The following is an 11,041-nucleotide window of genomic DNA, read 5'->3' as shown; positions in this document are numbered from 1 at the left end:
GAGATGGGAGTTTCACCATATTGGCCAGGCTGGTCTCAAACTCCTGACCTCAGGTGATCCACCCACTTCATCCTTCCAAAGTGCTGGGATTACAGGTGTGAGCCCACGCACCCAGCCCTAACCATCTCTTACTGTGGAAGGAGGGAGAAGAGATACTTGAGGGGTAGGGGAGGCACTAGTAACTCTGCCACAGCAGCCGCTCTGGAGTCCCCAACACCAGGGTGTCCTGGTCTTCATGCACTCAGCCCTATCCAAGGGGAACCCCACTTTGTATACAGGTGTTTCTGAGGACTAATTTTTTTTTTTTCTTTTGAGAGGTAGTCTTGCTCTGTCCTCAAGGCTGGAGTGCAGTGGTACAATCTCAGATCATGCAACCTCCACTTTCTGGGTTCAAGTGATTCTCTGAGGACTTACTTGTAAACCAAAAGGGTTTTACAAACTTAAATGATCACTTCAGAGAGGTTTCATCTTTATTTTTTATTGATTTTATTTATTTTTACCCTACATTGTTTAAAAAGGTATTGAAAAGACTTCAGTGGGTCAGGGAGACTAACACACTAGCTTCAAGTTTTTTTGCTTCCTGCACTTCATACAAGTGCAGGTTATGATTTAAACGCAAATCCCAGCCCCCAAGAAACTTTTATTCCTTTGACTAACCAACCGCAAATTTATTTACTTTACCAGTTGGGAATTTCATCTACTAGACTTTCCGTAAAAATATTGTAAACATTTTTCCTGTCTCCAAAACTAAGTGTTGATTTCCTTTTTTACCCCTAGATTCTTTCTGGGGAAGGAGTGTAGGGAATAAAAGTATTGTCAATCTTCCTACTTATCAAGAAGTTCTTAAAAAATTAGTTTCACATCTTTGGAAGTTTATGTTCAAGGAGACAACACTGTTCTGGGCTCTCAGGAAGTAAAACCCACTTGGTAAAGCCCAAAAGAACACTAAAACTTTACTTAAATAAAATGTTTTGCAATAACTTGGATGGATTGTGGGTTTGTGTGCTTTAGACTATTCACACAAGAGCAAGGTGCATGAGTGCACGCACGCATGAGCGCAAATATGTTTGCCTGCGTGTTCGTGAGCAGGTGTGTATGGTGCCCACGTGCACACGTGGGGTGGGTGGAGTGTGGGGGCAGTACACAAAGGCTGTGAGGGAGATCTATTGCCTCAACAGATATATTAGCATCAGGGAGACAGGGCAATGGTATTATCCTTCAGCTCAGTCCCCAACCTGCTTATTTTTTCCCTAGGACCATCCCCCTTGCCACTCCCTGGTTTTCCTTCTCTGGCAGCAATGAAGCAGCTGCTGAGCCAGCTCTGGCTTTCGGGAAGTCAGATGACCTTTTCCCTCCCTCAGCTCTCTGCCTCTAGCTGCTCCTAGGGAGGACACCATGGACCCACTGATGGTTCTCCTTTGCCTGCTGTTCCTGTGCCCAGGTAGGAGGCGGGGAAGGGGGAACGTCAGCATCCTGTGGGTGAGGCTGGTGCTCCCAGCTTGAGTTCCATGTGTGAAACAGAGTCTTTTGCTTTCCTTTTCTCAACTGTGTCTTCCTCCTTTCCCCATTGCTGTCTCCCTGTCCCCATGCTTCCAGGCCCGGCAGACTCGGCTCCCTCCTGCCCTCAGAATGTGAATATCTCCGGCGGCACATTCACCCTCAGCCACGGCTGGGCCCCTGGGAGTCTTCTCCTCTACTCCTGCCCCCTGGGCCGGTACCCGTCCCCATCATCACGGCTGTGCAAGAGCAGCGGACAGTGGCAGACCCCAGGAGCCACCCGGTCTCTGACTAAGGCAGTCTGCAAACGTGAGACTTGCTGTGGACTTTGCTCAGGGTGCTCCATCAGGGACCACCCCAGAACTTCTGTTTGGGAGTTGCTCAGGGGGTGGGGAGGAGTTCTTAACCTGACTAGATGGCAAAGTTGGTTTTGCAGAGGACTTTTCAAAATATCCAGAAAATACCAATTGCTAGAAGCAAGGAATTGGGGACACGTTTTGTTGGAGACTGTGGGGTACTAAAGCCAGGGATGATTTTTTATGTACAATTGACTGCCTGGTAGTGACCATTCAGAATGGATGCAGAATGGTCCTGGAGTCCTCTGGACATCTGCGGATCCCAAGGAGAGTGGCTGGAGCGGCCGTGACCCTCAGGGGGCTGAGGGAAATGGCTATTTATCAATTTGCTTAGATCCTGTGAAATTAGCAATATTCAATCAGTTGCCAAAAACAGCAATTTCACATGCTGGAACCTAATATTTCAGTGTTTTGACAACCAGTTGACCATTCGCATGCATTCTAGCATAAAATCACCTGCTTAACCCCCAGCCCAGGTGTTCTCCATCCAGCTCTATATTCCCCACCCACTTTCTCTCTCTCTCCAGCTGTGCGCTGTCCAGCCCCTGTCTCCTTTGAGAATGGCATTTATACCCCACGGCTGGGGTCCTACCCTGTGGGTGGCAACGTGAGCTTCGAGTGTGAGGATGGCTTCACATTGCGGGGCTCGCCTGTGCGACACTGTCGCCCCAATGGCATGTGGGATGGAGAAACGGCTGTGTGTGACAATGGGGGTGAGTGCTCTGGCCTATGGGCTATATGGGGGCTGGGGTCTCCTGGGGAAGCCTGGGACCCAGTGTGCATCCAGGAAGCCTCTGTGGGGATAGGGGTCTGTTGTTCAGTGTGCCATAATAGTATTCCTGGATTTTGGTAAATTGAGGTCCACAGGTCGCACATCACAAGTCTACAGGGGCTGGGCCCCAGGCAGCTGGTGCTAAGCTTCACATGGAGCATAGCGCCTCCATGCACTCTGCCTGGCTTCTCTAAGTGCCTCAAAGCAAGACTTTGTATTTAGGCCTCACAAATTATTGTAGGGAAGATATGCTGGGAGAGAGTCAAGTACTGTGTTTTAATGCCTGTCCTTCAAAGCCAGGTTTGGGTTCCAAGCCCCACTCTGATTTTGACAGACTTTGGGAAGGTTATTTAACCTTTCTAGGCCTCATTTTTCATGTCTGTAAAACAGGAATAGTGAGTGCTGACCTCATGGGATTGCCATCTGGATTAAATGAGTTGGTATTAGTGAGCATCTAGAATAGCCCCTGGAAACTGATAAACGCCATGCATACTTTTGTTTTGTTTTTGTTTTATTTTTTGAGACAGAGTTTCGCTCTTGTTGTCCAGGCTGGAGTGCAATGGTGCGATCTCGAGTCACTGCAACCTCTGCCTCCTGGGTTCAAGCGATTCTCCTGCCTCAGCCTCCTGCGTAGCTAGGATTATAGGCACACGCCATCGCGCCTGGCTAATTTTGTATTTGCAGTAGAGATGGTGTTTCTCCATGTTGGTCAGGCTGGTCTCAAACTTCCAACTTCAGGCAATCCACCCGCTTCAGCCTCCCAAAGTGCTGGGAGTACAGGTGTGAGCTGCTCAGCCTTGGTTTATTTATTTATTTATTTATTTATTTGAGATGGAATCTTGCTCTGTTGTCCAGGCTGGAGTGCAGTGGCATGATCTTGGCTCATTGCAACCTCTGCCTCCCAGGTTCAAGCAATTCTGTCTCAGCCTCCTAAGTAGCTGGGACTACAGTCACACGCCAGCACACCTGGCTAATTTTTGTATTTTTAGTAGAGATGGGGTTTCATCATGTTGGTCAGGATGCTCTCGAACTCCTGACCTCAGGCAATCCACCCACTTCAGCCTCCCAAAGTGTTGGGATTACAGGCATGAGCCACTGCATTCAGCCTGTTTCTGCTTTTTTAGCGATCTCGCTATGTCGCCCAGGCTGGCTTCAAACTCTTGAGCTCAAGTGATCCTACCTCAGCCTCCTGAGTATCTAGGAATGCAGGCGCTTGCCACCGCGCCTGGCCATACGCACTTTTTTCATGGTTATTGCTGCCCCTGTGAATGGCGAGGGGCTCTGCTTGGCAGAAGTGGGGCTCCTAGGATTCCCTGGAGCTGCATTTGCCTATGGGCTTGGGAGCTTCTTGGATCATGGTTCTCAGCACATCATACAGAAGCCACAGAGTCCATAAGACGGCAGGACCACCTCTTCACCCAGTGGCCCAGACCATGGCTCTCCACTCATGCCCTTGAGTCTTTGCCAAATGGCCATTGATTCAGACGTGACTCTAACTTATTTTAAAATTGAGGCATAATTTGCCTATTGTAAAATGTGCAAATCTTAAGTATTTAGCTTAATGATTTGTTACACATGCATCCACCCATGTAATCATCACCCAAGACAGAGAACGAGCCTCCCGCTTGTCCTCTCCCACAGGGTAACGGCTCTTCCGACTTCTGTCTCCACAGATTAGGTACCTTGTTCTTACACTTCCTGTAAATGGAATCATGCAGGATGTGGTCTGTTGCATCTGGCATCCCTTGTTCTATATTCTGCCTGTGAGATTTATCCATGTTGTTGTGTGTATCAGTAGTTTGTCCTTTTTTATTGCTGCATAGTACTCCATCATATGGATATATTACAATTTATCCATTCCCCTGTTCATGGACATTTGGGTTATTTCCAGCTTGGGGCTGTTAGGAGTAAAGCTCTAGGGACATTCTTGCTTGTGATTGTGGTATATGTATGCACTTGCTTCTCTTCAGTAAATGATCTAAATGTGGAATTGTCATGTCACAGGCTGGCATATGTTTAGTTGTGGTAGAGGCTGAGAAGTTTCACCCACATACGCGCCAGCAATGTGACAGAGCTCCAATCGCTCTGCATCATCTCCAACATTGGAATTGTCTGTCGTTTCAGTGTTAGCAGTTTTGATGGGTGTGTAGGGTGTCTCACTGTGGCTTATGAAATGCAAGTGTTCTCTGTGGGAGTGGAGGGACCATCAGCTGACTTCTCCCCTGGGGCTCTGGGGGCTCTGGGACAGACACAGGCGCCTTCCTGGTTTGGAACTGGGAAGCTTCTGCCAGCGACTGAGGCTGCTGAGGAGGCAGAGCCTGATAGGAGGGGGCTGCTCACCTCTGCCTTCCTTTGTTCACTTGTAGCTGGCCATTGCCCCGACCCGGGCATTTCGCTGGGCACGGTGCGAACAGGCTCCCGCTTTGGTCTTGGGGACAAGGTCAGCTATCGCTGCTCCTCGAATCTTGTGCTCACGGGGTCTGCAGAGCGGGAGTGCCAGAGCAACGGGGTCTGGAGTGGGACGGAGCCCATCTGCCGCCGTGAGTAGCTGCCCTGCCCTCCTGAGACTCCTGGGCACCCCCAGTCGCTGCCCCAGCTGACCCCTGTGTGGCTCTTCCTACAGAGCCCTACTCTTATGACTTCCCTGAGGACGTGGCCCCTGCCCTGGGCACTTCCTTTTCCCACCTGCTTGGGGCCACCAATCCCACCCAGAAGACGAAGGGTGAGTGTTTGAGGTGGAGTTTGAAGTTGAGCAGGGCGCTGGATCTGGGCAGGAGCAAGGGAGGGCATGAACTTCCTGGAGGCCAGGAGCCTTGGTGGGCTCAGCCACTGGAAGGGAGGGAGACAGAGAAGCTGGACCCGCTTGGCAAGAGCGCAGGAAGGAGGTGCGGATCTGAATCTCCTCTTCCACATTTCTCCAGAAAACCTGGGCCGTAAAATCCAAATCCAGCGCTCTGGTCACCTGAACCTCTACCTGCTCCTGGATTCTTCGCAGAGTGTGTCAGAAAAGGACTTTCTCATCTTCAAGGAGAGTGCCTCCCTCATGGTGGACAGGGTCAGGAATCAGGAGCCTGCCTGCAGTGGAGGCCTTCCTGCGCTCACTGTCTCTCTCTCTCTGTCTTTCCCCTCCTCAGAGTCCCACTCTCAGCCTACCTCCTCCAAGAAGTCTCCTCAGATTATACACATGCCATGTAGGAATCATGAATTCAATTTATACAATCATAATTTTTGTTCCACACGCACTGTTGAGGCACTGTGCTGGGGGCTGGGGGACAGCGAAGATGGAAAGGCTGAGGTCTTACTTGCAGGAATTCATCATTTAGAATAGTGATCTCCACAGAAAGATAGCGAGATAACCCACAGGAGTGACCCAGAAAAATATTAGTGCCCCTGTGGAATAATTTAAATCAGATTAATAATTTAACATTTAGTAATTTCCTTTTAAAACTTCAACATTTTGTGTAGGCTTTAAAATGTGTGTGATAGACCGGGCATGGTGGCTTATGCCTGTAATCTCAGTACTTTGGGAGGCTGAGGCAGGTGGATTACTTCAGGCCGGGAGCTCGAGATCAGGCTGATCAATATGGTGAAACCCCGTCTCTACTAAAAATACAAAATTAGCCAGGCATGATGGTGCCTGCCTGTAATCCTAGCTACTTGGGAGGTTGAGGCAGAAGAATCACTTGAATCCTGGAGATGGAGGTTGCAGTGAGCTGAGATCGTGCCATTGCACTCCAGCCTGGACAACAAGAGTGAAACTCTGTCTTAAAAAAGAAAAAAATAAATGAAATAAAATATGTGTGATAGAGGTTTGGAAGCCACTGGTTTAAATTCCTCACCAGCACTTTGCTTTGTAATAATGCTTTTCACAATACATGTAATATTATAGACGGTTTTCCCTACAAAATTATAATCATGTAATATGATAGATGGTTTTCCCTCCCAGCTACATTTTAAAGAGGACAGTTTCTGTGCTCTCTTGGGACTCAAAATTAAGTAGCTCATTGCCCTGTGAGGCGGCAACATGCACCAGTTGGAACAGTGACTGAGAGTCATGTGACATGTTCAGATCCCACTTCCACCTCCTCCTGGCGGTGTGATGGGGGACGGGGACAAGACAATATGCCTCAATTTCCTTATCCATAAAATAGGGGCCATGATGCCCCCTCACAGGGTTGATGGGAAGATTAAACGAGGAGAGAGGAATCCGTCAGACAGAAGGACACTCAACAAAGTTCAACAAAGGTTACTTCCTTAGCTGCTTCCTTTTCTTTGAGATGGAATCTCACTCTGTTGCTCAGGCCGTAATGCAGTGGTATGATCTTGGCTCACTGCAACCTCTGCCTCCTGGGTTCAAGTGATTCTCCTGCCTCAGCCTCCCGAGTAGCTGGGATTACAGATGTCTGCCACCATGCCAGGCTCATTTTTATGTTTTTAGTAGAGATGGGGTTTTGCCATGTTAGCCAGGCTGGTCTTGAACTCCTGATCTCAGGTGATCTGCCCACCTTGGCCTCCCAAAGTGCTGGGATTACAGGCTTGAGCCTCCGCGCCTGGCCCCTAGCTTCTTCCTAATAGCTGTTTCTTAGTGTCTCCCCTGGCCCTTGCCTCTGTCGGTCCCAGTTCAGTTTCTCTGCCTCCTCCAGGGCCTTTTGCTGCTCTCTTACCATCTCCCCTTTGGCTTCAGGGCCCCTCACACTGCCTCTCACTTGCCCCGCACAGATCTTCAGCTTTGAGATCAATGTGAGTGTCGCCATTATCACGTTTGCCTCAAAGCCCAAAGTCCTCATGTCTGTCCTGTACGACAACTCCCGGGATATGACTGAGGTGATCAGCAGTCTGGAAAATGCCAACTACAAAGGTACGGGTGTCATCATATGATGGGAAAGGAGATGGACCCTCTCAGGGTCTGCAAACAAATTCTGGGAAAGTTAGAAAGAGAGTGAGGCCTCTTGGTGGCCCCTGAGTCCCATGAGTCTGGGGTAGCTTCTGTGTCCAGGGTTATGTTGGGAGAGTCCAGCTGCCCCCAGCTCAAAGCTCATTCTAAGGTGCTGCAGGTTCAAACACACTGTTCAGGCCTTTAATTCCTTTCAGTTGTCAAAATCACATTGTCTGGTTTGCATGGCTCCACGCTGCCATCTCCCCATGGCACTAGCCACCCATGTACCATGTAAAGCTGCCTGGCTGGCACTTAGTACATTGCTGAAGCCACTTAAGTTTTTGGAAACCTCATCTTTGAATCTTGGGACTTTAGTGTGGTGTTAGATTGGAGTTATGCAGTAAACCTTTCTTTCTTTCTTTTTTTGTGAGATGGTCTCACGCTGTTACCCAGGCCGGAGTGTAGTGGCGCAACCTCTGCTCTCTGCAACCTCCTCCTCCCGGATTCAAGCAATTGTCCTACCTCAGCATCCTGAACAGCTGAGATTACAGGCACCTGCCACCATGCCTGGCTAATTTTTTGTATTTTTAGTAGAGACAGGGTTTCCCTATGTTGATCAGGCTGGTCTCAAACTCCTGACCTCATGAGTCGCCCACCTCGGCCTTCCAAAGGGCTATGATTACAGGCGTGAGCCACCACGCCTGGCCCTATGTAATAAACATTTCTAAAGTGGAAAGGCTTTTAACGTTTGAACTAGCAATGATGCCAAATCTGTCTCTGAATGGCAAAGGTCCGAGTTTATCAAAGCAATTGATAAATTGCATTTCCAGGCTGGACACAGGGGCTCATGCCTATAATTCCAGCACTTTGGGAGGCTGAGGTAGGTGGATCACTTGAGGTCAGGAGACTAGCCTGGCCAACATGGTGAAACCCCTTCTCTACTAAAAATACAAAAAATTAGCTGGGCATGAGGCACCTGTAATCCCATCTACTGAGGAGGCCAAGGCACAAGAATCGTTTGAACCCAGGAGGTGGAGGTTGCAATGAGCTGAGATCATGCCACTACACTCCAGCCTGGGTGGCAGAGTGAGAGTCTGTCTCAAAAAGATTTTTAAAAAGTTGCATTTCCAGTGGTTGGGGGAATAGAGTGATCCCCTACCCCTAGGTGGTAGGTGGGAAGTGTCTGAGCGAGTCCTTCCTTTTGGCATATTGCAGATCATGAAAATGGAACCGGGACCAACACCTATGCGGCCCTATACAGTGTCTATCTCATGATGAACAACCAAATGCGAATCCTCGGCATGGAAACGATGGCCTGGCAGGAAATCCGACATGCCATCATCCTTCTGACAGACGGTGGGTATTGTCGTCTCTGAGTGGGTCTGAAATAGTGGAAGGGGCACCAATATGGGGTCAGAAGCCCTGCATTCTGATTCTCTCTCTGTCTGCCACTTTGGGCCCCAGTTTTTTGTTTTTATTTTATTTTTATTTTTTTTAAAGATGGGGTTTCACCATGTTGGCCAGGCTGGTCTTGAACTCCTGACCTCAGGTGATCCACCCACCTCGGCCTCCAAAAGTGCTAGGATTACAGCCACCATGCCTGGCTTTGTTTTTGTTTTTAGAGATGGGGTCTTGCTATGTTGCTCAGGCTGGTCTCAAACTCCTGGCTTCAAGCAATCCTCTTGCCTCAGCCTCCCAAAGTGCTGGGATTACAGGCATGAACCACCACACCTGGCCCAGTTTCTTATTTATAAAATAGGGCCAGGAGTGGTGGCTTACACCTGTAATCCAAGCAGGCAAGGCCAAAGCGGGTAGATCACTTGAGGTCAGGAGTTTGAGATCAGCCTGGCCAACATGGTGAAACCTCATCTCTAATAAAAATACAGAAAAATTAGCTGGGCGTGGTGGCATATGCCTGTAATACCAGCTACTTGGGAGGCTGAGGCAGGAGAATCACTTGAGCCCAAGAGGTAGCGGTTTCAGTGAGCCGAGATTTCACCATTGCACTCCAGCCTGGACAACAGAGAGAGACCCTACCTTGTCTCATTTAAAATAAATAAATAAATAAAATAGAATTAGTGTTGATGGTGATGGCCATAACCACAATGACAGCAACAATGATCATGATAGCCGCCCTCCTTTCCTTACACAATTTTTATGGAGAGCTATTTAAGTTGCTTGCGTGAAAGTGCTTTGTGTTAGCTTGTTACCATCTGGGAGGTAACTTGGAGACAGATGAGGAAACATGGCTCTCAAACAGGAATGTTGAGGGCCACAGAAGCAAGGAACAGTCTGTAGTGGATCTGGCCTGGTCATTTGCCTCTTGACAAATGACAAATTGTCCAAAATTACACAGCTCCTCCAGGACTTATTTATAAAATGAGGATACCCACTTTTCCTGGGGTTTCATGAGAATTAGATGAGATAAAGTATAGGAAGCACCTGGCTCAGTGCCTAGCATGCAGAAAATTTCAGTAAAAGTGTATATGTGTGTATATATATATATATATATAATCATATATAATATATATAAAGCTTATAATTCTCAGGAAAAAAAGAAAAAAAATATATATATGTTTGTTTGTTTTGTTTTTGAGACAGGGTCTCACTCAACGCCCAGGCTGGAGTGCAGTGCTGCGATCTTGGGTCACTGCAACCTCTGCCACCTCAGCTCAAGCAATTCTCGTGCCCCCATTTCCAGAGTAGCTGGGACTGCAGGCATGCTGCAGCACGCCTGGTTAATTTTTTGTAGTTTAGTGAGACTGGGTTTCCCCATGTTGCCCAGGCTGGTCTTGCACTTCTGAGCTCAGGCAATCCGCCTGCCTCGCCCTCCCAAAGTGCTAGGATTACAGGTGTGAGCCACCGCACTCATCCTAAAAATATATTTTGAAACTCTCATAGGCAGTGTAAGTATTGAGGTTCCCAGGCCAAATGCATTCCTACTCTTCCAGGAGGGCCCTGGGGAATCCTGTTACCTAGAAGAATTCTTTATTTGCTTTGTTGTAGGAAAGTCCAATATGGGTGGCTCTCCCAAGACAGCTGTTAACCTTATCAGAGAGATCCTGAACATCAACCAGAAGAGGAACGACTATTTGGGTGAGCCCCCGCCCCCATTTGTGCTGCTCCTGCAGAGGTCCCGAGATCCTCGGCCAGGGGTCCCAGCATCTTGGCTGTGGTCCAGAGCCACATGGTTTTATTTCTGCGTTGTTCCATATAAAGGCAACTGAGTATCATGTTGAAGAGTCTGTAGTCAAACCACTGCCCATGGTTTCAACCTTATTTTCACTTTTTTTTTTTTTTTAAGACAGTGTCTCACTGTGTGTAACTCAGGGTATCTGGGTATCTTCCTGGAAAGATGTCCATCCATTCTGGCCCAGAATTTGGTCCAGAGAGTAAAGATGTTCACCCATGGTGTGGAGTGGTGCAATCACAGCTCACTGCAGCCTCAAAGTCCTGGTTTAAAGCGATCCTCCCAATGTGCTAGGATTACAGGTATGAGCCACTGTGCTCAGCCCATCTTTATAAATTTTTTTTTTTTTT

The 11,041-nt window shown here is 48.3% G+C and overlaps 1 protein-coding gene across 1 annotated transcript in view; it reads left to right on the top strand.

The window, feature by feature from the left end:
• The first annotated feature begins 1,160 nt into the window (after positions 1-1,160).
• The window catches only part of C2 (complement C2), a 16,085-nt gene continuing 6,204 nt past the window's right edge, over positions 1,161-11,041 (top strand). The window contains exons 1-9 of the mRNA XM_017522328.2: positions 1,161-1,441; positions 1,597-1,806; positions 2,381-2,566; positions 4,992-5,165; positions 5,249-5,347; positions 5,547-5,680; positions 7,345-7,483; positions 8,717-8,857; positions 10,508-10,597. Of these exons, the coding sequence (XP_017377817.1) occupies positions 1,396-1,441; positions 1,597-1,806; positions 2,381-2,566; positions 4,992-5,165; positions 5,249-5,347; positions 5,547-5,680; positions 7,345-7,483; positions 8,717-8,857; positions 10,508-10,597 (1,219 nt within the window). The 5' untranslated portion in view covers positions 1,161-1,395. The remainder of the gene's footprint in view (positions 1,442-1,596; positions 1,807-2,380; positions 2,567-4,991; positions 5,166-5,248; positions 5,348-5,546; positions 5,681-7,344; positions 7,484-8,716; positions 8,858-10,507; positions 10,598-11,041) is intronic.

The sequence above is a fragment of the Cebus imitator genome, unplaced genomic scaffold (assembly GCF_001604975.1).
Source record: "Cebus imitator isolate Cc_AM_T3 unplaced genomic scaffold, Cebus_imitator-1.0 Scaffold24, whole genome shotgun sequence".
NCBI classification, from domain to species: domain Eukaryota; kingdom Metazoa; phylum Chordata; class Mammalia; order Primates; family Cebidae; genus Cebus; species Cebus imitator.
The sequence above is the reverse complement of the archived record's forward strand: the minus strand, read 5'-3'. Positions and strand labels throughout refer to the sequence as shown.